Genomic DNA, 27,100 nt, shown 5'->3' with positions numbered 1-27,100 from the left:
AGGACCTGGAGCTGTTGTTGCCACGTCCTCTGCCCTTGGCGCTGTTGCCGCGATATCCACCTCGACTCTTGTTGGCATAAGTAGTCTGGGTGTTGCCCTTGTAGTATTGCGTGGATTGGGAAAGCTGACCCCTTGAGACGCCTCTAGTGTTGGAGCGACGAAAGGACCCACCCCGAAACTGCTGGGACTGCAAGGCACCCATGGATTTTGCAGTGTCAGTGTCCTTTTTCATTTTTTCTAGGGTGGTGTCAACCTCTGGTCCAAACAGGTGATCTGGGTTAACCGTTTGGTTCAGGATGGTGGTTTGGATGTCTGGCTTAAATCCAGAGATTCTCAGCCAGGCATGTCTCCGAAGCATAACACTGGTGTTTATAGCTCTGGCAGCGGTATCGGCTGCGTCCAGAGCGCACTTAATGGAAGCGTTGGAGATTAGCTTCCCCTCTTGAATTAGCATCTCAGCCCCTTCTTTGTATTGATCAGGCAGGTGTTGCAACAGGGTCTCTAGTGTATCGTAGTGCGCCCTGTCATAGCGCGCTAGGAGCGCCTGTGTGTTAGAGATGCGCCATATGCTGGCTGCCTGTGCTGCTACCCTCTTCCCCGAAGCCTCAAAGACCTTGGATTCTTTGTCTGGGGGAGGAGCATCACCCGTAGTCTGAGAATTGGCCCTCTTCCGGGCATTCGAGACGACAAGGGAGTCCAGAGGCAACTGTCCTTTAATGTAGGTAGGATCAGTAGGTGCCGCCTTGTATTTCTTGTCAATCCTAGGGTTTATCACCCTCGCCCTGGTAGGTTCCTTAAAGACCTCAGCAGCATGCTTTAAAACACCTTTTAGCATAGGCAGAGTTTTCACAGTCTTTTCCGATACTGAAAAAGTGTCAAAGAGGAAATCCACATCCACAGGGTCAGCATGCAGCTGGACATTGTGATTGTTAGCAGCCCGTTCAATGAGGGCATTAAAAGCAGCAGAGTCTTCAGTAGGTGAAGTCTTAGCAGAAAAGAGTTGAGGGTCTTGTCCTGAATGAGGATCCCCAGGGTCACCACTAGCTGCCCAGGGCTCATTTGTATCCTCAGGGTCTGTATAGACTGGATAACTGTATTCATCCTCCTCATCACCCTCACCAGCGTCCACATCGGAGTAAATGGGCGACACATCATGAGTCTGTGGTGAAAGGGGTTCCACCAAGACAGGAGAGCAAGCAGAGTCCTTCTTCTTCTTGAGAGGGATCTTGTAAGACTCCAGTTGGGGTTCTGGGGTGATTTTCCGCTTCAGAAGGGAAAGCCTGCCCGTTTCGGCTTCGATGAAGTGTTCTTGACGCTCATCCTCCGAAGGGTGTCGAGGTCGCGGCCGTGGACCACCGACGACGCCTCCGGCGCTGAGGAGACCTTCTCGGGCACGCCGGCCCCTGGCTTAGGAGCGAAAGCCTTTGCGCCGTCTTAGGCGGCAAGGTAAAGAGGATCGGCGTGGACGCCTTAACCGGTTTCTCCACAGGCTTCGCAGGCGGAGGGTCCTTCGGCTCGACCGCCGCCGTGCCGTCCCTGATGCGTTGCAGGGAGTCCGTGACCTTTTTGGTGAATGCGGCAGATGGACGCGCTGATTCAGCGGAGTCCTTTGAGGCCACTTTTGGAGTCGAGTCCTTTGAGGCCACCTTCGGAGTCGACTCTCGGGGCGCAGCACCCTTGGCCTTGTCGTGTGGACGCGGGGCAGAGAGGACCTTCGGGTCATCGGGTCGCTTCTTCGGGTCGCCGAGAGTTTTATTCGGGTCGTCGACAGCCTTCCTCGGGTCGACAAGGCCCTTGCCGGCGCTGACGCGCCAGTATCGACCACCTTCACGTTAGTCTTCGGCGCGGCAGACTTTGTCTCGGCGCCCTTGACTTGGTTTTTCGGCTCGACAGCCATCTTCGGCTTTTTCGGCGCCGAGGCCTCAGAAGTTTTCGATCCGACCAATGCGATGCGCACTTTCGGTTTCGATACTTGCACCTGCGCAGTATCTGGCGTCGAGACCGTAGGTTTCACTTTCGGTTTCGTTTTGACCGGGAGTGGCTCGGTAACAATGTCTGTGGCCGGGCCCGATGGCGGGGCCGTGGAACCCATATCAAGGTCTTGGGTAAGGCCCGAAGGCGATCCCTCGACCTGGGCCTTATAGATAGGCACGGCCCCAGAGTCAGTTTGAGGGAGCTCCTCGTCCGAGCTATCCTCCATGGCCCCGAGGGCACCGTCGTCGTCTCCTACCTCCTCGACGACTTCTTCGCTTTCGAACACCTCAGCATCAGCGTCGTAGTCTTTCGACGTCCGATGCGGGGTTCGATTCCGAAACGTCCTGGATATATTCTTCCTCGACATCCCCAGCATCAAAAATGTCCGTAGGCGCCGGAGCAGATTGCTGGGCCTCCAGGTGCGCAGCTCGTCGGAGCTTGAGTGTCTTCTTGGACCTGAATCGTGAACAGGCCATACACTTGGCCTCATCCTGGTCCGGCGACAGACACTTGTTGCACACCGGGTGGACGTCGATGTGTGGGTACTTCGAGTTACAGACCGGACATCTCTTGAATGGACTTCGGTCCATGATGGATGGTCGATAAGTCAGGAGCGTCGACTAGGCCTTCCGCGCCGAGAGCACGCGGAAGTACAGAAACCGGCTCCGAGCCGAGCTAGAAGAAGTGAAGCCGAACGCAAGACAATACCGACGTATAGACTAAAGACCTTTTGGTCTCAAGAAAGTTTTTCTATCGATTCCGACAAGAGGGAATTAAAGACATCCGAACCCAATGGCGGAAAAAAACAATCTGAGGATGGAGTCCATGCCCATGCGCACTGTAGTCCAGGGGAGGAGCCACCTATCTCGTGATACTTCGAAGACTCTTCCAGGACAACAATGTGCAATCATCCGGACCCAACACTAGGCGGCGATCTATGCACAGATATGAATTCAGCAGCCCACATGCCTCGAACATAGGTGTATCACTACATATGATTAGTGAATATATGTATGAGTAACTATATAGAACTGTTGGTGAATGAGTGGATGTGTATATAGATGGTGGTATTACTGAATTGGTTGTTGTAACTGGTATGGGTATCTCCATTTTTTTGAAAATTTTAGTTTCTATTTTTGAATATGTGTTTCAAGGGTTACATTACACTGAAAGGAGGTCTCTGACTCTGTCACAAGGATGGTGTCATCAGTGATGTCATGAGTGATGTCACTGACCATGTCATGAGTGATGTAATATGTGACGTCATCAGCAGTGCATTGCAGGCGCGCAAGTTATAGTGAGTCCAACTAACTATAACGTGGAATTTCAATGGTTTTATGTCGGTAAAATTTCCAGCTAACTATAACTGGTGTGAAACCTATGGTTTTTTCAGTGAATTTACTAGGTTTTTTTAAATGCGAATTCCTAACTATAACTGGTGTGAAACCTATGGTTTTTTCAGTGAATTTCAAAGGTTTTTTAAATGCTAATTCCTAACTATAACGTGTGTGAAACCTATGGTTTTTTCAGTGAATTTCATAGGTTTTTTAAATGCTAATTCCTAATTTTATATAGGGCCTCATACCTATGTGTTTTTTAGTGAATTTTTAAGGTTATTTATTAGCAAATGTCTATAGCTAAGAAAGGTATTTTTTTTCTAAAAATGAATCCTATATTGCATATTAATGTAATACTTTTTTTTAAAGTATATATATATATTTTTTATGTTTCACCCTGGTGCGCTCCCGGTGCGCGTACCGGTGAGTGCCCCGGTGCGCGTACCGGGGCACGTCCCGTCAGCGCACCAAAAATAAATAAATAAATAAATAAATAATGAAGGAGTGAGCATGAGGAATGGGGACAGAGAGAGTGGTGTAAAGAGAAAGAGAGCTAGAGGGAGAAACAAAGAGGGACTGTGTAATAGATAGTAAAACAGAGAAAAGGTATAAGAGGATGTAACTGAGAAAAGGAAAATGAATAAGGGAGCAAAAGAAGAGAAGAAAGAGGAAGAAGACTAAAGCAGAGGTTCTGGGAGAATGTGAATGGGTGATGAAAGTAAAAGGAAGGAGAGTAAAGGATGGGGAATGACGGGTAGTGACGGAACCAGAGAAAAGGAACCGCGGTGACGGAGGGAAAGAAAAGAGCAGTGAGTGTAAGTAAAGAGGGGTAAAAGAGGGTGGATAAAAGTGAATAAGGGTAAGACATGGGGAGTGACATAGAGAAAGAACAGAGAGACTAAAGGAAGGAGTGACAGAAAGGGACTAAGTGAACCAGAAAAAAAGGTAAGTGAGGGAGTGTGGGTGAGCAGGGGCACTGAAAGAAGTTGAATGAGGTAGGAAAGTAAGGAAAAGAGAAGTAAACATGGAGGATAAGAATAAGTGAGGGAAGCAGAGTAAGGAAACAGGGGTGAGGTAGGGTGAGAGAAAAGTAGTGAACTACTTTCACAAAGGTAAGTTGTTAATTTGGAAGGGGAACTATGTTGTGCACTTTAAGTTAATTTGGGAAAACGTTTTCTGATAGTTATATACTATCCCTCTGTAATAGTTATAGATTGAGATAGGCTTCTCTGTTATAGTTATGGATTGAGTTAGGCTTCTCTGGTATAATTATGAATTTACTTAGGCTTCATCACATGCACTTTTTAATAATTCTACTTCCTGCCTGAAACCATACACTGCCCAAAAATTACTTCACTGTTAAAAACTCAAAAGTACCTGTCTAACCTTAAACCCAACAGTGCCCTAACTCTACTGATATATTTATTTTTTATGTAATTTACAGCAAAAAAATGAAAGGAGAAAAACAATCTACTGTTATTTCTTTTGAAGTAAAGGTGGAAAATCCAGAAGAACAAAAAGATGAATTTAATTTCATGGATGACTCTTTCGACCAACAGTTACTAGAATCTTTGGAACAAAACGAATCATGTACTAATGATTATGAGGAAATTTCGGATGATATTATGTTAGAAGTTTTATTAAATTTTGAAAAAGAATCAGAAGAATAAATTTATATTTAATAATTAAAAATTGTTTGAGACATTATTCATTTTTATATGTAATTCATGAAGTAGTACCAAAATGTTTATATTATAAAGTGAGACTTATAGTATACTAAGCAACTTTTTTGTGTTACATGGTAAGTTTACTCATAGTAACTACCTTTCTCCCACTATATTATCTCCAATGTGTATTTTACATCTCTTTTTCATCATAAGGGAACAGAATAGATTACCCATGATCCCTTAGGACTTCTCAGGGATTGCTTAAAATATCTGTTTCTGCTTTCCTGACACACTATGGTATGAATTCCATATACCACAATAACTTCTATAACAGCATGCAAGATATCTACAGAGGAGACGGTGTACATTAAATGTAAGACTCTGCATTGGTACCTACATGTAGGTACTTAAATAAAATAAAAATAAAACAACAAAAAGAATTTTTTTTTTTTTGAAACAGCTACTTTTTTTTAAAACGGTCATTCTTTTTCCACATGGATCCTAACTATAACTACCTACTGGCGACCGCCAGTAGGTAATATATATATTAAGCTGCTGCTCGTGTGCTACTCAAGAGGTGGACAACCTGGATCGACAATATATATATATATATATATATATATAGATCTATCAATTTTCAGCTCAAAAACCCCAAAAAAGTGAAGAGACCGCACTCGGTTGGAAGGTGAAAAAACTCGGGTTTATTTACTGAGTCACAAAACAAACAGGACGCGTTTCGGCTTGCGCCTTTTTCCACTTTTCATCCCTTAACAATTATGTCATGATTATATACACAATCACATGTATCTCATTGCATTTTACGATCATAGAAAAAAAAGCAGACTGGCAACATCACAGGCTTCAGTGATCGCTGCCATCTTAAAGTGTTGTTTTGCTCTTTCAAAATTATAAGTAACACACTGATCCTCGTGTCGACTGGATCATCAGTCATAAGTCATTCCTTTAATTTCATAACAAAAATAATAACATTATTGTATGAATTAAAGTCAGATAATAACATGCATTGATACGCAATTTCATTGCACGAGTCAAAATCAATACCAGGTCTATAACTGTGCTCAATTTTTCAAAATTCATCATGCTATGTATGAGCTTATTTCATTGAGCAAATTCCCAAAGTAATTCAGAAAACAGTAGCAAGTCATGTCATATTCATTGAAATTTTACTTATAATTTTGAAAGAGCAAAACACCACTTTAATTTAATTTTAATTTAGAGTGTTGCTTGTGTTGAGGGTGCTCTATACAGGAGCTGCCTTCCACCTAAACTTGTGAACTACCCAGAGTTCTTGGCTTCTTTTTTGTGTGTGCATATACATATATATTTTTTACTGCAAACATCTTGTAAGCCAAAATCGTGGATTTACTAAAAAAAATGCTCATATTTGCTCTAGGGCATACCACTGTCAATACGAGATGTAAATTTCAGATGCTACAGGCATCTCATTTGCTCCAGGGCAAATATGTCAAAATCCAGCCCTGTTGATCTTCATTTCTAAACAAGGAGAGAGGCAAAGGATAGTCCAAAACAGAGACAAACCTGGGACAAAGTCCCTGTGACAGCTTTTCTGGAGAGATCTGTGACCATGAAGTGGGCATTCTGCCCACACTCTCCAAGATCTGCCTCTTTGGCACATGTCCAGTGAACCAGTGTATCTCATAAATGTCCTTACCCCACTGTGTAGGTAAGGGTGTAGTTGGCACTGCACGATTGTCCATCCCCATCAATGCTCCACCAGCAGGAGAAGGTCTCCTGGTTGACCGAACGGCAACGTCTGATGGATGGCGGCTTTAAGGAAGGTCCTGAAATGTGAAAAAGGGATTGGTTAGTCAAGAAATCACCTTAGCATCCATTGTTTCCTGTAGTTTATGGACATTATGGACAGCATGGACACATGGTCAGTAAAAATATGTTGTAGCTGCTCTCTCTGGTTTTAGAGACAGTACCACAATTGAGGCGAGCCAAGCACGGCTTAGACTTTTTATTACTTTATTAATTGCTTGGCATTCTAGTGCTTGAAGACACCCCTTATTGCCTAGTCCTCTACAGTGTGGAGAATGCTGTCCTCACATTATCCAATCACATGTAAACAACTGCTAAATCATCTGTCTGTAGCTGTTGCTTGCAAGTATTGTGTCTCCCCTTCCTCACTAAGCACCAAGAAGACTTCTGTTGTTGAGACTTGGGATATTTTCAATGTCCTTACACTTTCCCACAGAAGGTCATGTCTATTTATACATGTTTGTCCAACTCACCTTCAACCCTTGTATGCAAAGCAATATAGAGATAAAGTATCCCATGCTATGAGAGACAGTGTTTACAACGCTGTCAGTACCACGCGCGTTGGTAACAATGTGGAGGTTACATCGTCCAAGGTTGTTACCACGCATGGCATTACATCGCAAGTCGTTTCAACGACTTGCACAAGATGGCGTTGCACACCAGGGAATGAGTTGGATTTTAAGTCCAACACATTCCCTGCTGCTGCGCTAACTGGAGTAGGAATAGTAATTTATATTATCCATAAGTCCAGCGCGCCATCTAGTGCAAGTCGGAGAAACGACTTGCGTTGTAATGCCATGCGCCGTAACAATGCGTACGATGTAACGTCCGCGTTCTTACCTGCCACGAAGTAATATGTGGCATTGTAACGTCACATATTCCCCTGCTATACATTATAAGGATATTATTCACGTTATCAATCTGGCACTCATACCATTGTTCAAATCCCAGTGAAACCTTTATGTTACCAGAGTGTGTAATACATTGCGACGTATGACGAAAATAAATAGAATGCAATATATATATAAAAGTCTTTGGATAAATGAATATCTCCTTTGAACAAAATTATTTTTTCTAATAAAGGTCAAAAAAGGAGAAATGTCAACAATATTGTAATATACCTCTGAGCACTCAACTCATTTCTGTGTGCAACAGAAAATTGGGGGTGTTGGATACTTGCCCCTCCTCTAGATGCACCGCAATTAGATTTAGTTTAGAATTTACCCATCCCTGATATAAATTGAGGAGCGCCCTGAGATTGTTAGTATCCCAGCTCACAAGTCAACAATATTGTTTTTGCCTCCCTGTCAAACAGACCACAGTCTTCATCAGGAAATATAAGAAATTGCATCAAATATTTGTGGGTCCTAATCAAAAAGATGAAAATTATAGAGAATGGTCTCACAAAACAACACATACTTCTCAATTAATGAAAGGGTAGTGATGACATCTGCTTCAAGGGCTAACATCTTAGTTGGTACCCTCGTTGTGAACAATGATGGACCAACACATGACACGTACAGATACAGTTTCTGGTCTAGCTGAGGACTATTTTTCGTTTGATGCGATACGGTCCTTTGCCAAACGGGGTGTTGCTCTCAGTCTGATTGCGGGCTGTGACTAAGTCCACCATCTGCACAAACTGAGAGTCATTAGAAGCCAGCTATACTCTCAGTATGAAGCACAGAAATTGAGTTTTAATGCTTTCCAGTGGCGGGAAGAAGCAGCAGCAGATGTCACCTATATAAACTCCGTCTCATTGTCCTCTGAAGAGCTCTGGTCGGGTTTACATCCCAAGCAGCTTGCATGCTCTTTCCTAAGCTTCCCTTCAGCCTTGTACCTTGTTCTGATGGGTCAAATGCAGAAGTTCTGGGGGACTGGTCATGCTCAGGACCTGAAACTCTGCATTTATGTTCTGACTCATGAAGCTCATGCGCCTCCAAGGTCAAGGCTCTGTAGTTTGCCAATCCAAGCGCAAAAAATTTGTGAGTATTTGTATAGCACACCATCATCTGGGAGGGTATCCTGGTGCTGGGCAGGTGAGATTCTAGCCTCACCTAGAGCGGGAAGGCAAGTCTATTGAAGGAGCCAGGTCTTCGGTTTCATGCAGAAATCAAGAAGAGAGGAGGAGACTCTGATGTTTTGCGGAAGGTTATTCCACACTTTAGTGGGCGGATGTATGAGAAGGTCCGGCCTCCAGATCTGGCTCTGCAAACAGTCGAGAAGCGCTTTACATAAGTCTCTGGAAGTGTTTATGAAAGGCTTAGAGCCCTCATTTCAAGGGTCCACTCTGTAATGAGGTTAGATGGTTGGGCTGAGGGTCACTTCCATATGAGAGGAGTAGAGTCCTGCTGGGGTGCTTATGGGATGGCGGGAGGGCTGTGGGATCCCGGACCCTCCAGGTGGATCTCATAATTCCACAGGGAGTATTTGCATACCCCACTCGGACCGAGCAGATCCTTGCTATCCTGTTACCTTGTCTACTGCTAAAATAAAGTGCAGTGATTGTGTGCTCGGAAATTCAAGCAAAAGTGCAAAGTATGTGGGTCTGTATGAATGTGTAATGGCTTGTAGATCCTGCAGCGAGGAAGCAATGGAGTGCTGGGCAGCCAGTGAGTAGTAGAGCTGCCTTCTTGACCCTGGGGCCAGGGGTCAATAGGGCAGTCTGAGCACCATAACAAAACCCAAGTATGTCCTCCTATATAAACCTATACTTCACACAAAGATACTTGGCTATGTATTTAGTCACTGTAGAAGCTCAACCGTAGGTCCCTAAAAGTGTCCTACATCAAACAAGATATTTCCTTTTTTTTTCTAGGGTACCACTGATGTAATAAAAAATCATTTGCTGTCAAAAATAGTTCTGTGGTGACAACAATGAGTCAACTAATCCTTTTTTACTACTCATTTTTAATTATATGAAGGGTACGCTGACATTAAAAGACATGTTTGGATATATCCATTGATAATGTAAAATTACATCTGAACCTCCGCATTGTTCTGTATAATTCAATATCAAAGAATTACCTTCACGGTTGAGTCCACTTCACTGTCCTACTTCAATGTGTGGGGGGGCCTATAACAGACGAAGCATGCTATGAGCAGAAATATCTTGTTTGACGTAAGACACTTCGACAGTCGCCAGGGCAGTGCCAGCGGTAAGAAAGGGCATACCAGGGCAAGCAGCTGCCACCCCTAATTAGGGTGACCAGGCGTCCCGGATTTGCCAGGACAATCCCTGTTTTCACCAGCTGTCCCGGCAGATTTTGCAAATTTTGGCTCGTGTATCGGTTTTTAGAAGGGGTGGACTGAAAATAGTGAAAGGAACTTTGTGGGTGTTCTAAAACTGTGCTAGTTAGCAGCTGTTATAAGTAAGCAATTTAATTAATAGGTATGATGTTGGTTGTAGAAATGTCATTTTATTTTCTTAATGCATCTTCTGTGATCTTATGTTGATGAGAGCTGTCATTCTGCGCCATTGCGTGGATGAAAAATTGTAGTCCTTCTATTTTCCAAAATGTCCCGGTTTTTGGTTCTCAAGATCTGGTTGCCCTACCCCTAATAAGAATCCACGGTTTCATTGCTAATGTGGTTTACCTGGCATGCCCTGCGCTGAAAGAGAATAAACACCGGGCCTAACTTTAAGTGTGTTCCCACCCATCTGGCTTCGTCCACATCTGATGTGGTTTTCTGTACATGCTGCTTATCAATTTCAGCCACAGGTTACCCAATGAGTCATGCCTAATTCTGGCTAAGCTCTGCTTTGATTTTGATATCCAGATCTCCCATGCCACGACCGTGCCCACCTGCTCCTTGGCATTGCCGCGTATCAAATGTGCTTTTGGAAAAAAAACACCCTTTAGACTGCACGTAAATATGAGTCTGGGGTTTCAATTCCCCCCAAAATCAGTTTCTGCATTGTTGTATGAAAGCCCGTGTAATAGGATCGCTTTGCAAAATTAGTCGATTCGATCCTTTAATCTATTTAACAAAGCGGGAGTGCTTTTAAGTCATGTTGGCGAGTGGTGTATACACTGGAAGCAATACTGAATTACACCTGCTAATTCCTAACAGATGGATACATCTACTCACTTGTGAATACAAATTTCTTCATCTAACGATATGGACTATCCTACCATTAATTCTGAGCAATAAAACTAAGAACTAGTACACCATGTTCAGCACGGTATTTTATGGACTGCAGCCTTTTACTCCACTGAAATATTCCATATTGATGGCAAAATTGAGATAATTGTTCAGTGCACACAATTGCTCTGTCCCAAAATACAGATGTAATGAGATTTATTTGAGCGTGGAAGTCCACAAAATGTGCCCTTCTTCAAGTACAAGCTTACTGCGCATGATTCAAAACGGAGTGTAGCAGTGTGTAGTATCCTGCATATTCATTGTAAGGTGTTTACCTTCCCTGCTCAGCCAGTGCCTGTGCTCTGACTCATTGGAATGTTGGAGTTTGATGATGCCTCGGAATGTTGGGACTGCGAGAGGCAGAGTGACAGTTGGGCATGGGCTGAGCAGCTGACAGGCAGCTCCTGGTGGGGCTCTGATTTACTACTTATCTACATGATGTCCTGTACCTTACTACCTGTTATCTTCATGGAATAAAACGTCTTGAATTACAACCTTCCTGAGTGGACCTTCTTCATTACACAGTGTCATTAGGCAGAGGAGCTCTTCACGTTCTTGTAGTGGGGTTGGAGACAGGGAACTCGCAGAGGCATCACTTTAAATTCAAGTGGGTTTTATTAGAATAAAGCGAGTAGGCAATACAGAAAGGAGCCCACGGCAGAAGCAGCTGCACGGCAAGAAGCAACTGCCAGGGCGAGAGTAGAACATGACATGACATAATAGGAATTCCAGGAAAACATTCTAAAGGTTAAAGAAACAATAAACAACTTGCCACATACCCCTCTCCCATGAAACACAAAAAACTCACAAGAAAACGAATACAAATCATATCAATCAATCAATCAAAGCATTTATATAGCGCACTACTCACCCGGAGGGTCTCAAGGCGCTAGGGGAGGGGGGGGGGGGTCCGCTACTGCTCGAACAGCCAGGTCTTGAGCTGCTTCCTGAAGGCGAGGTGGTCCTGGGTCAGGCGAAGGTGGGTCGGGAGGGAGTTCCAAGTCTTGGTGGCCAGGTAGGAGAAGGACCTTCCCCCTCTGGTGGCTCTTCGGAAGCGGGGGACGGCGGCGAGGGCGTGGCCGGTCGATCGAAGCTGGCGTGTGGGAGCGTAGAAGTTGAGGCGGCTGTTGAGGTATCCTAGGCCTTGGTTGTGTAGGGCTTTGTGTGCGTGGGTGAGGAGACGGAAGGTGATTCTCTTGTTGACCGGGAGCCAGTGCAGGTCTCTCAGGTGTCCGGAGATGTGGCTGCGACGGGGGATGTCCAGGATGAGTCGTGCTGAGGCGTTCTGGATCCGCTGGAGTCTCTTCTGGAGTTTGGCGGTGGTACCGGCGTAGAGGGAGTTGCCGTAGTCCAGACGGCTGGTGACGAGGGCCTGGGTGACCGTCTTCCTGGTCTCGGTGGGGATCCACCGGAAGATCTTACATAGCATGCGCAGGATGTTGAAGCATGACGAGGAGACGGCGTTGATTTGTCTGGTCATGGAGAGGGAGGAGTCCAGGATGAAGCCCAGGTTGCGTGCGTGGTCTGTTGGTTTGGGTGCGCTGCCCAGGGCGGGGGGCCACCAGGAGTCGTCCCAGGCAGAGGGTGAAGATCCCAGGATGAGGACTTCCGTCTTGTCCGAGTTCAGTTTCAGGCGGCTGTTCATCATCCACTTGGCTACGTCTGTCATCCCTTCGTGTAGGTTGGCTCTGGCGGTGGCGGGGTCATTGGTGAGGGAGAGGATCAGCTGGGTGTCGTCGGCGTAGGAGATGATGTTGAGGTTGTGTTGGCGTGCGATGGCTGCGAGGGGGCTCATGTAGACGTTGAAGAGGGTTGGGCTGAGCGAGGAGCCTTGAGGAACGCCGCAGATGACTTTGGTGGCTTCTGATCTGAACGGGGGAGGCGGACTCTCTGTGTCCTTCCGGCGAGGAAGGAGATGATCCACTCCAGTGCCTTCTCCTGGATTCCGACGTTGCTGAGGCGCTGCACTAGGGTACGTGGCAGACAGTGTCGAAAGCCGCGGAGAGGTCTAGGAGGATGAGGGCCGCTGTTTCTCCGTTGTCGAGCAGGGCTCGGATGTCATCGGTGGCTGCGATCAGGGCGGTCTCGGTGCTGTGGTTGCCCCGGAACCCAGACTGCGAGAAGTCGAGGGATCCGTTCGTCTCGAGGAAGGCGGCCAGCTGCTTGTTGACGGTCTTCTCGATGACTTTTGCAGTAAACGGGAGCAGCGAGATGGGGCGGTAGTTCTTGAGGTCGGTGGGGTCGGCTGATGGCTTCTTTAGTAGAGCGCTGAGTTCGGCGTGCTTCCAGCTCTCCGGGAAGGTAGCGGTGTCGAAGGAGGTGTTGATGATGTCCCGCAGGTGGGGTGCGATGACAGCGTCGGCCTTGTTGAAGACGTGGTGAGGGCAGGGGTCGGTCGGAGATCCGGAGTGGATGGAGTTCATCGTGCGGACGGTGTCTTCGGTGCTGATCGGGGTCCAGGCACGGAGGGTGGTGGTGGGGGGCGGTGGTTCGGTCGTGGCGTGCGTCGGTTGAGTGTTGAAGCTGTTGTCATGCAATCATAGCCATGCAATTTGATAGGGAACCTACAAACCAGCTGATTGCGTGCAGCTCCAACCTCAAATGAAGAATGGAGTGGTAAAACAGAGCTTGAACAGTTTAAAGATGGAGCAAGCATAGCTTCCCCAGAATTATCACTAGATTCATTCGGGAAATTTATAATATCAAAACCAGGACCAAAAGTGAAATCAGAATCATCTTCATCAAACCTAATGGCATAAACGTTTTTGAAGAACTCAACTCGTGTGTCAGTAAGTTTGGCAATATTGTCCTTGCTCCACTTGAGGAAATAGAAATTTTACATGGCCAATGTGTCCCCTGCGTGTACCCCACGTTTAGTGTACTTGCATGTCATCCATGCATTTTCCCTCTCATGTCCGTAATAATAATGCCTCTGCATTTCCGTCCCACTTTAGGATGTTAGTTACCAAGTCTCCACTGAAAGAAACGTTAATTCTGCATTGAGGCCTATGTTACCCATGTATTTGCATTGTGCACGTTTAATATATCGAGATGAACCCATTTTGTGGCTCAGCCTGAGCCAGGACCCGAATTAAGGTTTTCATGCCTCCAGACACTCTGAGGGCTGCAGCTACGTATCCCTGACCTCTCACATACTTCTGGCTCAGCCGAGAGGGGCCCAGCCCGGGGTGCCAAGACAGTATTTTGCACACAGTTATCTGCTTGCTCTACAGAATCACATTCCTGCCTAGTGAAGAAGGTAAACAGAACCCGTCTGCTGAGATAGGGCCTAGCCTTTCTGTCTCCATTTAAGTGATTTGCAGTGCTCGCATCCATAGAAAGCCCAAAAGCCCCCACGCAATGAACAAAGAAATATATGAAATATATGCCCACACCGGCTCTTGGTGATGAGCAACCTTTGCTTGAGCGACCTTTACTTCAGATAATACATCCCCGGAACCAAGATATCAGATAATACAAGACGTGCAGGTCGTCCTGACACTGAAGGCCTCTCTACTAGATCGAAAGTCAGCTCCCCCTAGCTTCCCCCCAGTTACACGTTAGTTGCACGTCATGACCAAGTTGCGCACACAAGTAGGGCAAAGGTTCCAGCTGGCCATGCGACGCCCTCCATGCATCCACCCACCTATGACTCACCTATGACTCCTCAAGTGAACGCCCCCGTGTACGCCTTCATGCACGCCCACATGCTCTTATCTCTCTCTTCCTCTTGCTCTGCCTGGAGCGCTCCTCCCCATGTACAAGATTAAATGTATAAATATTGTACTCTGTGAATAAAGTTCAGAAGACCCTTCCTGAACCTTAGTGGTGATGGAACCCGATTCTCCCTGAACTCGAGTTACTGAAATAAAGCCCTTTTGAATCGGACACCACGGACTCTGCCTCTCATTATATGCATGATCCTTTGTTTAAGTATAGAAATTATGACAGGGTAATACTTTATTTACCACATATTCTGGCGCCCGAACAGGGACAAATCCCCTTCCCCACGCGCCGGAGATGTAGGTCCAGCCCTTGCCCCCTTCTACAGCCGTGACGGACTTCAAAGTGTACACGCCAGCAGGACTTCCTGCTTACTCCCTCAGGCCCACGAGGAGGACGGACTGCGACCAGGCATCCACACGAGGCGGTGAGGATCGCGGATCATCCCAACCAGAGCCCAAGCCGTGAGAGAGCAAGGTCCGAGGTTTCCGAAGGTCCACCTGTTCCGTGGCGCATGCGCAGGCAGTATCAAGTTTCTGAGGCCTTCAAGTTCTGCTTCCCGGTGAGTACCACTATGGGGAACGCATAAAGTTCAAGACGGGTTCATTTATTTGAGCTCGGTAAAGACGTGCCCGTTCATACGAGCACGGTAAAGACGGGTCCATTTCGGTGGGCACGGTAAAGACGTGTCTCTTTACGAGACCGGTATGGTTGTACTGTATTCCAGTGCATAAAGTTAACTGTTTTCAAGTACATGTATCTAGTCAAACTGTATTTGTTTTAGTGTTGTAATGTTTTAGTGTGATTGATTGTTTCAGTCAGAGTATTTTTGTGTGTATTGTGTTCATTACGTTGGTTTCAACATGCCACGGTTTTCGAAATTACGTCAGATAGGGACCAGGAAAGGTATATTAGAAGAGCCAGTTAACATCCCGCCTAGAGACACACCTGGTCATTACATGTATAATAAACACGGGCTAGATGCCGTATTGTTTTTAGAACTATGGGTAGATTACACAAAGGATTTAGAGGAGAAGTACAGATGGCCTATTTCGGGAACATGGGATTCTGAATGCATTATGAAAGTAGAGGAAGCGCTATGGAAAAGGAAAGTAAGACCTTCACAGAAAGATGCCATTGAGTTATGGCGCAAAGAAGCACATAGGAGATCAGAGAAAGAATTCCACCAAGCAGAGAGAAGTAAACAAGCAGCGGAAAAAGCCAAAGGAAAAGAACTGCGGGAGGAGGGGGAACGAGTCAAGGCAGAACAGGCTGATAGAGAAAGAAATGCCGTCGTTACTGGTATTTATCCCGTCCTCTCAGAAGAACTAGCTAGAGTGACCCCCTCAGAAACATCCCGTAGGTCGCGTACGCCACCACCTGTACCCTTTAGAGCACGTAGAAAGAAGCCGACAGCCTCCGAAGCTTTTATTTCCTCCTATCTAGAGGAGCCCGCACCGGACTATGTAAATGCAGATTTCCCTCCGCCCCCAACAGCGGCTCAGCTCCAACAGCTCCAGCAGGTCATGAAAGACGACGTAGGGCCAGGGGCCGTAGGGGGAGGGGGGCCAATGCCAACGCGAATGCCAACGCCAACGTTAACGCCAACGCAAACGTCAACGCCATATAAGTTTACTGTAGATGTAGCAATCGCCCGCTGTATTTACGACCCAGTACCAGGAAAGGGTTCAATGCTCGTGTTCTCACTAAGACTAAGAAAAGCCGTCGACTATTTGATCACACTACCAGACATGAAAGAACACCTAGATAAAATATACCGTTTCATTAGAACGGGGGAGGGACCCGAGTGTATAGAAGAGGCCATGGAACACAGAAAGGTAGGGGTTAAGAACTACATCCTACGTTTTATGATTAACTGTCTGATTAGGGAACAAGACCCAGGAAACGGAGATGTAAGGCATGGTTTGATAGAATGGAGTGATAACATAGATGCCGGTCGGCATGATAAACAGGGACAGACAGATAGCATGACGATGAAAATACGAAAGGAAATATTAGCAATACACAGACTGTGGTCTGACGAGAAGGGTGAGTTATCATCGGAAGAGTCAGAAAACGAGGAAACGGACAAAATGAATTATGTAGGTAAGGCCCGACAGTTTGACAGGCCCAAGTGCCTCGACTACCGTAAACAGGGTCAGGCTATAAAAGAAAGATATTCCCTTGAAAATCTGTTCCAAGCTACTGAAAAAGCACTGGAAAGACGGATAGAGAGCGAGCGATCTCACACCCCACACGAAAAGGAATTGGCCCGGTCAGCCACCCAGTGGGTGTCCAATTCTAATATATATAGCAATGATATAGTGGCTCAGACTTTCTTGAGCCTTCCGCCGAACGAACAGCGTTTGGCTGGTATTTACATGGTTCAACATTTAATAACGTTGTATGAAAGCCAATATTCTGATCCCGGTCCATTGTATAAATTACTGGACGACATACTTCTAGAAAGATGGACAGGCCTAGGTACTGATTTAATTAACGTCATTCTGGATCAACGACATAAGTACTTAAATTCTCTGACCACATGCATGCTTCTCGCCCCACACCACGACAGAAAGCACCTATACATAGACAGACAGAATCCCCTACGAGAGGTACATCCCGTCAAAAATGAAAACAATGTGCTTCAACGAGTGTATGTTTACACCCCCTTAACGAAATTAGAAATACTGGAAATGAAAAAGATGCTGCCCTGCCATGATAAAGACCCGGGGGGGGTTTCACCGAGAATTAAAAGACATTCTCCGCATCGGAGATTATACGTACGCTGACATTCTGAAACTATTGAAAGTACTGTTGCCTGCTGGTATTTATGAAAAGCTTAAGGAAAAAGACTGGGAGGTGGGAGAGAAAAAGATAAGTTGGACAGAATTGGAAACACAGGATAAAGCCAGACTCCCGGGGTGGGTCTTGGGGACAAAGCTAGAGAACTACCTGAACTCCTAATACAGGTTTTGCCGAGACTATTGATTACTAAAAAGGAAGACTGGGATGCTATTTCAGCCTGTAAACAGAAACAAGACGAGGACACAAGTGATTTCTATTCTAGATTCGAGAAATGTTTTTCTATTAATAGTGGCCTTAAGCCCAGTAGCGAGTCCTATCCTCATCTTTTCGTGAGCAAACTAGTAGAGAATTCCCTACCCCAGATCAAGAATAGAGTACTGAAGGTTGAGAGTACTTGGCAAGCAAACAGCCCTTCCCAAATGTTGCAAATGCTACAATATCACCAGAACAGAATTAGAGAAGAACAGGATCAGGAAAAGAGACGCATGAAAGAGACAAAAATGAAAGTGCTGGTTGCTCAATCTGTACCAGCAAACGCGAACAAAAATGGCAAAAATACCACGACACCTGTCAAAGGGAACTGTAATTATTGCAAGCAACCAGGTCACTATGTAAATTAATGTGCTGTCCTGAAACACAATATAGCTACAGGCAGAACCAAAGAACGACCACACCCTCCTAGGCAAAATAGCACCCCACAGAACACACAACAGACAGTAGCGAATTTTCCACCCCCACCACCGCCTGTTACTGCCCCGACACAAATGTATCAGTACACGCAGTCAGACTATCCAGAATACCAAGCATACTCATGAAACAGCCTAGAGAGGGAAGTTGGCTTGCCCCTTATTGAGGTTCCTGTAGATCAAGAGGGTCCTTATGTACATAGTCGTGTATTGGGAAAAGACAGAAAATTTCTGATTGACACAGGGGCGAGCAGAACTACCATCAGTCATGACGAGGTTCCAGGGGCACCCCTTTCGGGCACACAGAATGTTTCCCTGGGATTTTCAGGAAAGCCTATTGTTAATGAAGTATCAAAACCAGTTTCCTTAGGAGTTGGTCCACTGTCACGTACCACAGACTTGCTACTTACTAAATCATGTCCAGAAAACTTACTTGGTATAAAGACATTAAAAGAACTAGGAGCAGTTATATGTTGTTCTCCGGAAGGAGTGCGATTGTTTTTACGTGATTTTAAGGGACATTATGTATTGAAAGATTTTGACCACAGACTCCAGAATGTATCACAGCACCTATGGGCACAAGGTCCGACCGATGTAGGTTACATGGACATAACACCACACTGTGTCACACTCAAAGCAGGAGTAGTACTACCACGTATACGACAATACAAGTTACCACCTGATGCCGTAGTGGCCTTATTGAAAATTATTGACAAGCTCATTGCACAAGGGGTGGTAGTGGAGACTGACTCGAATGTATGTAATTCACCTGTTATTCCTATCCTTAAACGAACAGACTAGTTGTTGACCTTCGAGAATTGAACAAATGTGTAGTCCCTCAATACCCAGTAGTCCCAGACATTTCTTCATTACTGACTGCTATTGATTCTGAGGCAACGTTCTTTACTGTCATTGACTTGAAGAATGCTTTCTTTAGTGTCCCCATTCATCCCGACAGCCAGTATCTCTTCGGATTTAGTCTGAATGGACGCAGCTTTAAATTTACGAGAGCTCCCCAAGGTTTTACAGAGAGTCCTAGCATTTACAGCCAAGCATTAAAAAGACAGCTGGACAGTATTACTATGCCTACCAACACTGCACTGCTCCAATACGTAGACGACATCCTAATTACAGCACGATCAGAACCAGACTGCGAAAATGCGTCACTGACAGTTTTACACTTTCTGGCAGACAAGGGGCACAAAGTGTCCCCTTCGAAGTTACAATTCTGTGCACAGCAAGTGGTGTCCCTTGGACACTTGCTGTCCAAGAGGGGTAGACAGCTGACACAAGAACGTATTCAGTTAATTGCTAACCTTTCACAGCCAAAGACACAAAAGGAAGTAAGGGCCTTCATTGGCCTCACTTCATATTGCAGACAATGGATTCCCCAGTATGCCTATCTAGCCAAACCACTCATACAGTTGACAACACAGGAGGCAGCGTCTTCGACTGTCCTCCCTTGGACACAAGAACATACCTTGGCATTTGAAGAATTAAAAAGAGCCTTATGTCAAGCGCCAGTTTTAGCGACTCCAAGTTACAGCAAACCTTTTATGCTTTTCGTAACTGAACGAGATGGAACAGCATTATCTGTCCTCACACAAGATCAAGCAGGAAAACACAAGCCTTGCGCTTATTTTTCTAGTACACTGGATCCAGTGGCCCAGGCTCTGCCTGCATGCCTGAAATCAGTTGCAGCAACAGCCCTAGCCATAAGACAAAGTGACTCCATAGTGCTGGGCCACCCTCTGACAGTCCAGGTACCACATGCAGTGGAAGTTCTCTTGAACAGGACACAGACACAACACTTGACTGTAGCGAGACTGACAGGATATGAACTGACGTTATTTCAGCCACACATAGAAATCAGACGATGTAACATTCTTAACCCTGCTACACTTTTGCCCTCAAGTACAGTAGACACCGCACCACATGACTGTGTGGAGGTAATGAATACAGTGACGAAATCAAGACAAGACCTGACAGATATTGCATTGCCAGACCCTGACCTGACACTTTATGTAGATGGTTCATGCATGAGAACAAGTACGGGAGAGTTAGTGGCAGCATATGCCGTGACCACTGCTACTGAAGTCATAGAGACACAAAGAATAGACACACTGTCAGCACAAGCAGCAGAGCTCATCGCTCTGACACAATCCTGCATAAGAGCAAAGAACTTGAAAGTAAACATTTATACAGATTCACAATACGCATTTGGTGTAGTTCATGACTTCGGAGTCCTGTGGAGGGAGAGAGGTTTCTTGACCTCCCATGGGACCAAAATTCAGCATGGTCCGCTTATTCAGGCTCTGTTAGAAGCAATACATTTACCTACAGCCATAGCTATCCTGAAATGCAAAGCACACACCAAAGTTACAGACACCATTTCCCAGGGTAATGACCTGGCAGACCGAACAGCTAAACTTACAGCCCAGACACCAACAGACACGACAAAGACAGATGTACCATTACTGACAAAAAGTATGACAGTCAGGGATCCTTCTCAAGATGTACTCGATATACAGACACATGCCACTTCAGATGAAATAAAGAAATGGACTGAACAAGGAGGGGTCCAGACTGACCAAGGTTGGATGACTAAAGGCAAAGCTACATGGTTTCTCCCAGACTCCATGGTACAAGATATCATAAACACAGCACATAGTCCAGCACACTTGGGAGAGAAGGCAATGTTAGACAGCTTACAGAATATCTGGTTTAACAAGCACCTGCGTGCAGCAGCGAAGCAAAAAGTGCGAACCTGTATGATCTGTTGCCAGTTCAATCCAGGTAAAGGCATTCCGGTGGAACAAGGCGGATTTCATCCTCCTGACCATCCTTTTGAGGTTCTCCAGATGGATTATATCCAAATGGACAGATGTAGAGGTTACAAGTATGTCTTGGTAGTTGTGTGTGCACTATCTAGATGGACAGAAGAGTATCCAGTCCCAGATTATACTGCTGTGACCACCGCCAGGCAATTGGTGCATGAATACTTTCCCAGATACGGATTGCCCCGTGTCGTGTACTCAGACAATGGTCAACCTTTTTCTTCTGAATTAATGAAACAAGTGTCCCTTCTGTTAGGATATCAGTGGAAGTTTCATTGTGTACGACACCCTGAAGCAGCAGGACTTGTCGAGCGCCATAATCAGACAATAAAGACGAAATTAGCAAAGATCTGTGCAGAAAAAGGCGTGGATTGGATGGTAGCCTTGCCGGTTGCCCTCTTTTACATGCGTATGGTAGCTCATTCCAGAACAGGCCTATCTCCGTATGAAGTGGTTTTTGGTAGACCGCCGAATATGTGGGGTACGCCTATGCCTAAGAAAATAACTGATGTTGACAGTAACATGCTGACAGATTACCTGGCTTCCTTGATGTCTGCACTCCTCTCGTCGTTCACAGGTTGCCGCCGCCTTCCCTGACAACACCCAGGTTAAGGAGCATGCCATAGTCCCTGGAGATTTTGTCTTCGTGAGGAACTTTGATCGATCAAGCCCCCTTGAGCCGCGTTGGAAGACACCGAAATTAGTGCTACTGACCACGAGGACAGCCATCAAGGTCGAAGGAAGAAAAGGATGGCTTCATGCCCACCATTGTAAAAAGTACTTTGGAGATTCTGGAACTTTGATAAAGACAAATGACATTACAGACTTTAAGCCCCCTTTGCTAGAAAAGACTCCACAGCAAGAGTATAGGTCCAAGTTACGATCTAGAAAGTCAGACAGCGTTTAATTGTTTAAGTCCACTAGGTGGTGAATCGGTTAGACAGGTTCCTGACATGTATAAGATCGTAGACCAGAATAGTAAAAAGAGCAAAATGAAAAAAAAATACTGCAAGATATTACGCAGTAGATGTATAGTAACTCTGATTTTTCTATCTCTTCTGTGCATCACTATAATATGTATCAGCTTGACACTCCATGTTTTCTTTCCTCCTATTGCCTCACATATTCACTTTTCCTTTAATGACACTGTAGAGCATACATTCAGTGATCTGCCTCCCCATGAACTGTCATATCGACTAGCCCTGCGCAACAATACTTTTATTCGAATGTTACACCGTTCTCATCAGACCAGCAATGCGACAGATTGCTGGGTATGTGGCCAACTTCTACCTTATCAACAGACGAAGGGAGTACTGCCCTTCTTCCCTTTTCCGTTCTCGCACAATGGTTCGTGCGGAGCATGGTTTGCTTTAATGTCATCACTAGACAGAAAGTCCATAGTTTACCAGGGCGACTGGATATGGGGAAATTTGAATAAAGTAATGAATGAGGCATGTTTTCCAGACGATGACGGTCTCCCCCAAAGGAAGGGAACCGATCTAGAAAATGAAGAGTACGCACAAGGAAATGCTTCCCTTAGCTTTATGATTCTGAATGTTCAGCCCAAGCAAAATACAGGTCCACCGACTATTACTGTCCTACCAGTTAAAGGTGATTTGTGTGTTAGAAAGAAAGGATCAGTACATATGGGACACAGCGAGTGTAATGCTGTAGTCGAGTTTAATGATAAAGGAAAGTCTTCTTTCAAAGCATCCCGCCATACCTATTTCATTTGCGGTCAGACAGCCTATGTACATCTGCCCCTAGATTGGAGTGGGACGTGCTATATAGCGTTCCTACTGCCACCTGTCTTTCTAGCCCCATCCCATTATCATCGAGATTCACGACTAGAGCATGTTAGACACCGGAGGGAGACCGATTCCCCCGTGATTGATCAGACTGAGACAGCTTGGGAGCAATATACAGATTTCAATAGAGGATTCTTTTTCTTCATAGGTCCCGTCCAAAACAGTAAACTTATACGCAGGTTGACAAGAACTCTGGAAGCAGTAGTGAATGAGACTGCATCTGCCCTGGCTAACTTGACCCAGGAACAGTCTGCCATGAGACTTGTTGTTCGTCAGAACCGCCTTGTTCTTGACGTCATCCTGGCAGATAGGGGCGGGGCTTGTAGAGTGATCGGCTCCAGTTGTTGCGTGTTTATTCCAAATAACGCGCCATCTGTGTACGCAGCAATAACAAGGCTCCACAAAATTGCTCATGATATACACCAAGACCCAGGCACATGGACTTGTTCCAGTTGGCTCTGGAGTGTAATATCGGCATGGGGATGGAAAGTGTTGTCGTTCCTAGGAATGATACTGCTTATGATATTCGGCTGCTGTCTCTGTCTGCAGTGTGGCCCGGCGATTTGCGGCCTGTGTGCCACTGCCTGTATTCCCCATCCACGTATACAAAAGATAAAAGACGAACAAATGATGCTGTATGATCAGATATACGGTCTCATGAATATAGATATGTCCTGAAGGGTACAGTAAGGGACAAGGAGGGAATGAGGAAATAGAAATTTTACATGGCCAATGTGTCCCCTGCGTGTACCCCACGTTTAGTGTACTTGCATGTCATCCATGCATTTTCCCTCTCATGTCCGTAATAATAATGCCTCTGCATTTCCGTCCCACTTTAGGATGTTAGTTACCAAGTCTCCACTGAAAGAAACGTTAATTCTGCATTGAGGCCTATGTTACCCATGTATTTGCATTGTGCACGTTTAATATATCGAGATGAACCCATTTTGTGGCTCAGCCTGAGCCAGGACCCGAATTAAGGTTGTCATGCCTCCAGACACTCTGAGGGCTGCAGCTACGTATCCCTGACCTCTCGCATACTTCTGGCTCAGCCGAGAGGGGCCCAGCCCGGGGTGCCAAGACAGTATTTTGCACACAGTTATCTGCTTGCTCTACAGAATCACATTCCTGCCTATGAAGAAGGTAAACAGAACCCGTCTGCTGAGATAGGGCCTAGCCTTTCTGTCTCCGTTTAAGTGATTTGCAGTGCTCGCATCCATAGAAAGCCCAAAAGCCCCCACGCAATGAACAAAGAAATATATGAAATATATGCCCACACCGGCTCTTGGTGATGAGCAACCTTTGCTTGAGCGACCTTTACTTCAGATAATACATCCCCGGAACCAAGATATCAGATAATACAAGACGTGCAGGTCGTCCTGACACTGAAGGCCTCTCTACTAGATCGAAAGTCAGCTCCCCCCAGCTTCCCCCCAGTTACACGTTAGTTGCACGTCATGACCAAGTTGCGCACACAAGTAGGGCAAAGGTTCCAGCTGGCCATGCGACCCCCTCCATGCATCCACCCACCTATGACTCACCTATGACTCCTCAAGTGAACGCCCCCGTGTACGCCCTCATGCACGCCCACATGCTCTTATCTCTCTCTTCCTCTTGCTCTGCCTGGAGCGCTCCTCCCTATGTACAAGATTAAATGTATAAATATTGTACTCTGTGAATAAAGTTCAGAAGACCCTTCCTGAACCTTAGTGGTGATGGAACCCGATTCTCCCTTAACTCAAGTTACTGAAATAAAGCCCTTTTGAATCGGACACCACGGACTCTGCCTCTCATTATATGCATGATCCTTTGTTTAAGTATAGAAATTATGACAGGGTAATACTTTATTTACCACACACTAACCTCTATTTTCTAACAAAACAGAAGGAGTGGTGACTTTGACAATGCAGACAGGTAGTGTGAATTTAGACTGACCTCTGCCAACTTTGTAAGGCTTCTTGACAAGAACCCAATCATTCACTTTGACATCAACACATTTTGATCTAGAAACACCATCATAAGTTTTCTTCTGCAGCAACTGCTTGGCAGCGACCCTGTTCTTGACTAATTGAAGATCTACCAAGGTATTTCTTTTTAGAGACAAAGCAGACCCCACTGCTAAGTCACTAAACCACTCAGGAATGAGTTTGGACCTAGCTTCTCTACCCCCTGAGTGCTTTAATAGGTGTAACACCAGTGGTGGAATGAAGTGCCGTCAAATATGCCCAAACTTTTTTTTGCAAAAAAACACCCACATAAACAATAGCTGCAATAGCAGTTTGAACCCCTTCCTTGAGAAAACGATTAACTCTCCCCACAAGTCCACTGGAGTATGGACTATACAAGGCAACTGGACTGTGTTTGACCTAAAAACTCTCTAGAAAACTAGTAACTTGATTAGGAAGGAATGGTCGACTATTATCAGTGACAACACAATTCGGAGTGCCCTCAATCTTAAAAAGACGTCGAAGAAGAGAAATAACAGTAGAAGAGTTAGCCGCTTGCACAAAGAATAATAAATCCATTTAGAGTGATAATCAATAGCAACCAAACAATATTTCTTGTCTGAAGGAAACAAGGTGAAAGTCCCTGAAAAATCCAAAGCAATCTTATCCCAGGGAGAATCTGGAATCGGAACTGGGAACAAAGGTTTCTTGCTTAATTTCCAGTGTTTGTCAGAGACAACACAACTTGGACAACTATCTACAAAAAGAGCTACTTGTATGTCCAAGCCAGGCCACCAGTAAATGTCTTAATTTTTTGCAGGTAGCAGAAACCCCTAAATGACCTTAATGAGCAATGTTGACGATCCTTTCTCTTAGGGAAACAGGCGATACAAAAAGACCATTCCTTACACAAACTCCATTTTCAAAATATAACTCCTCACTGATTTGTGCAAAACGTATTAAATCTTTACTTAGACTTTTGTTAACAGGCTATTTGCTCTTGACAAACAACTCTACTTTTTTTAAAGTCTCATCCAGTGCCATGGCAGATGACCACTCATCTTGTGAAATACTACCACTACACATGGAAATGGCATCTACTAAACCAACAACACAATCCTTTGCTACAATCAGGGAGAGGAATACGAGAGAGACAATCCGCACAGACGTTTCCTCCTTGAATATATTTGATAGCACAATTATACGGTTGTAATTTGGATAGTAATCTCACTAGCCTTGCTGAGGATTTACCAAATTCATTACCAGACAACAAAAATACCAAAGGTGTGTGATCGTTGAAAACCTCACAACGAGTACCCCAAATGTAAGTTTTAAACTTCTGAACTTCCCAAACAATGGCAAGGGCCTCACGTTCAATCGTGCTGTAGTTACATTCAGTGGGTGTCAGGGCGTGAGATGCAAAAGCAATAGTGTTTTCCTTACCATCCACCCACTGCCCAAAAACGGCACCAAGATCTTTTTGACTGGCGTCCACAGTTACAAAAGAACTGCTGCCATTGGAAACAAATGGAAGTAATGCAGGTGTGTTTATAACTAAAAGTTTCACCTTCTCAAAAATATCTTGAGGTGCATCAGTCCATACAAATTTTGTACCTTTCTTAAGAAGACACCTTAGAGGCAGTGGCGGCTGGTGCCATTTGAAAGTGGTAGGGCGTAAAATTATTGCCGTACTGCACTGTGGCGAGTGAGCGTAGGAGCAAGCCAAAACACCCTACGGGGGACTTGGGGAGGGTTCTCCCCCAAGAACATTTTGAAAAAAGAGTGGATAAATGGTGCCTCTTAAAGCACATTTTAGGAAGCAGGAAGGTTAATAAAGCAATATGATTGAATTATTTATCATTTAAGAAATTGCCAATTTTTAGGAGCTATTGAGGACAATCTTTGCGTATGCTGAAGTTATCATTTGTATGAATGAGGAAGGGTGTTGCACTCAAGTTATAATGCGTGTTCTCAGTATTCAAACGATACGTGTGCTGTACCAGATTAGTGCCTGCCTACTATGTGAAACAATGTATAAGGCCTAGTGTTGTGAGTCACTAGGACTCTGGTACGCACAACAAATTCAAATTTTTCTTTTATACCATTCAATTTATTTAAATCAATGTCTCTAGACCATCAAATGTGTTACATTCACATATTATTTGTCATACATTTCTGTTAGAAGATCAATAATATAACTCATGGTAAATGGTGCAAATAAGTAACAAAAGCAACATTTAAACGACAGCCCAAGTTAACAGAAAAGAAAAAACCCGTATGCATTTCGGGGCTTGTGTTGCCCCTTCGTCGGGGGTCTAAAGAAAAGAAATACAAACAAGGAGGGCGTTACTCGATTATTTTTGAA

At 45.1% G+C, this 27,100-nt stretch overlaps 1 protein-coding gene across 2 annotated transcripts in view; it reads right to left on the bottom strand.

The window, feature by feature from the left end:
* LOC147698962 (prolactin receptor-like) overlaps positions 1-27,100 on the bottom strand; it is a 405,779-nt gene that overhangs the window by 135,757 nt on the left and 242,922 nt on the right. For both annotated transcript variants that reach the window (XM_086935546.1, XM_086935544.1), the window contains exon 2: positions 6,672-6,801. In XM_086935546.1, the coding sequence (XP_086791672.1) occupies positions 6,672-6,801 (130 nt within the window). The remainder of the gene's footprint in view (positions 1-6,671; positions 6,802-27,100) is intronic.

Source organism: Lissotriton vulgaris, chromosome 8 (genome assembly GCF_964263255.1).
Source record: "Lissotriton vulgaris chromosome 8, aLisVul1.2, whole genome shotgun sequence".
Classification (NCBI taxonomy): domain Eukaryota; kingdom Metazoa; phylum Chordata; class Amphibia; order Caudata; family Salamandridae; genus Lissotriton; species Lissotriton vulgaris.
Note: the sequence above shows the minus strand (reverse complement) of the source record. Positions and strands in the feature narration are given on the sequence as shown.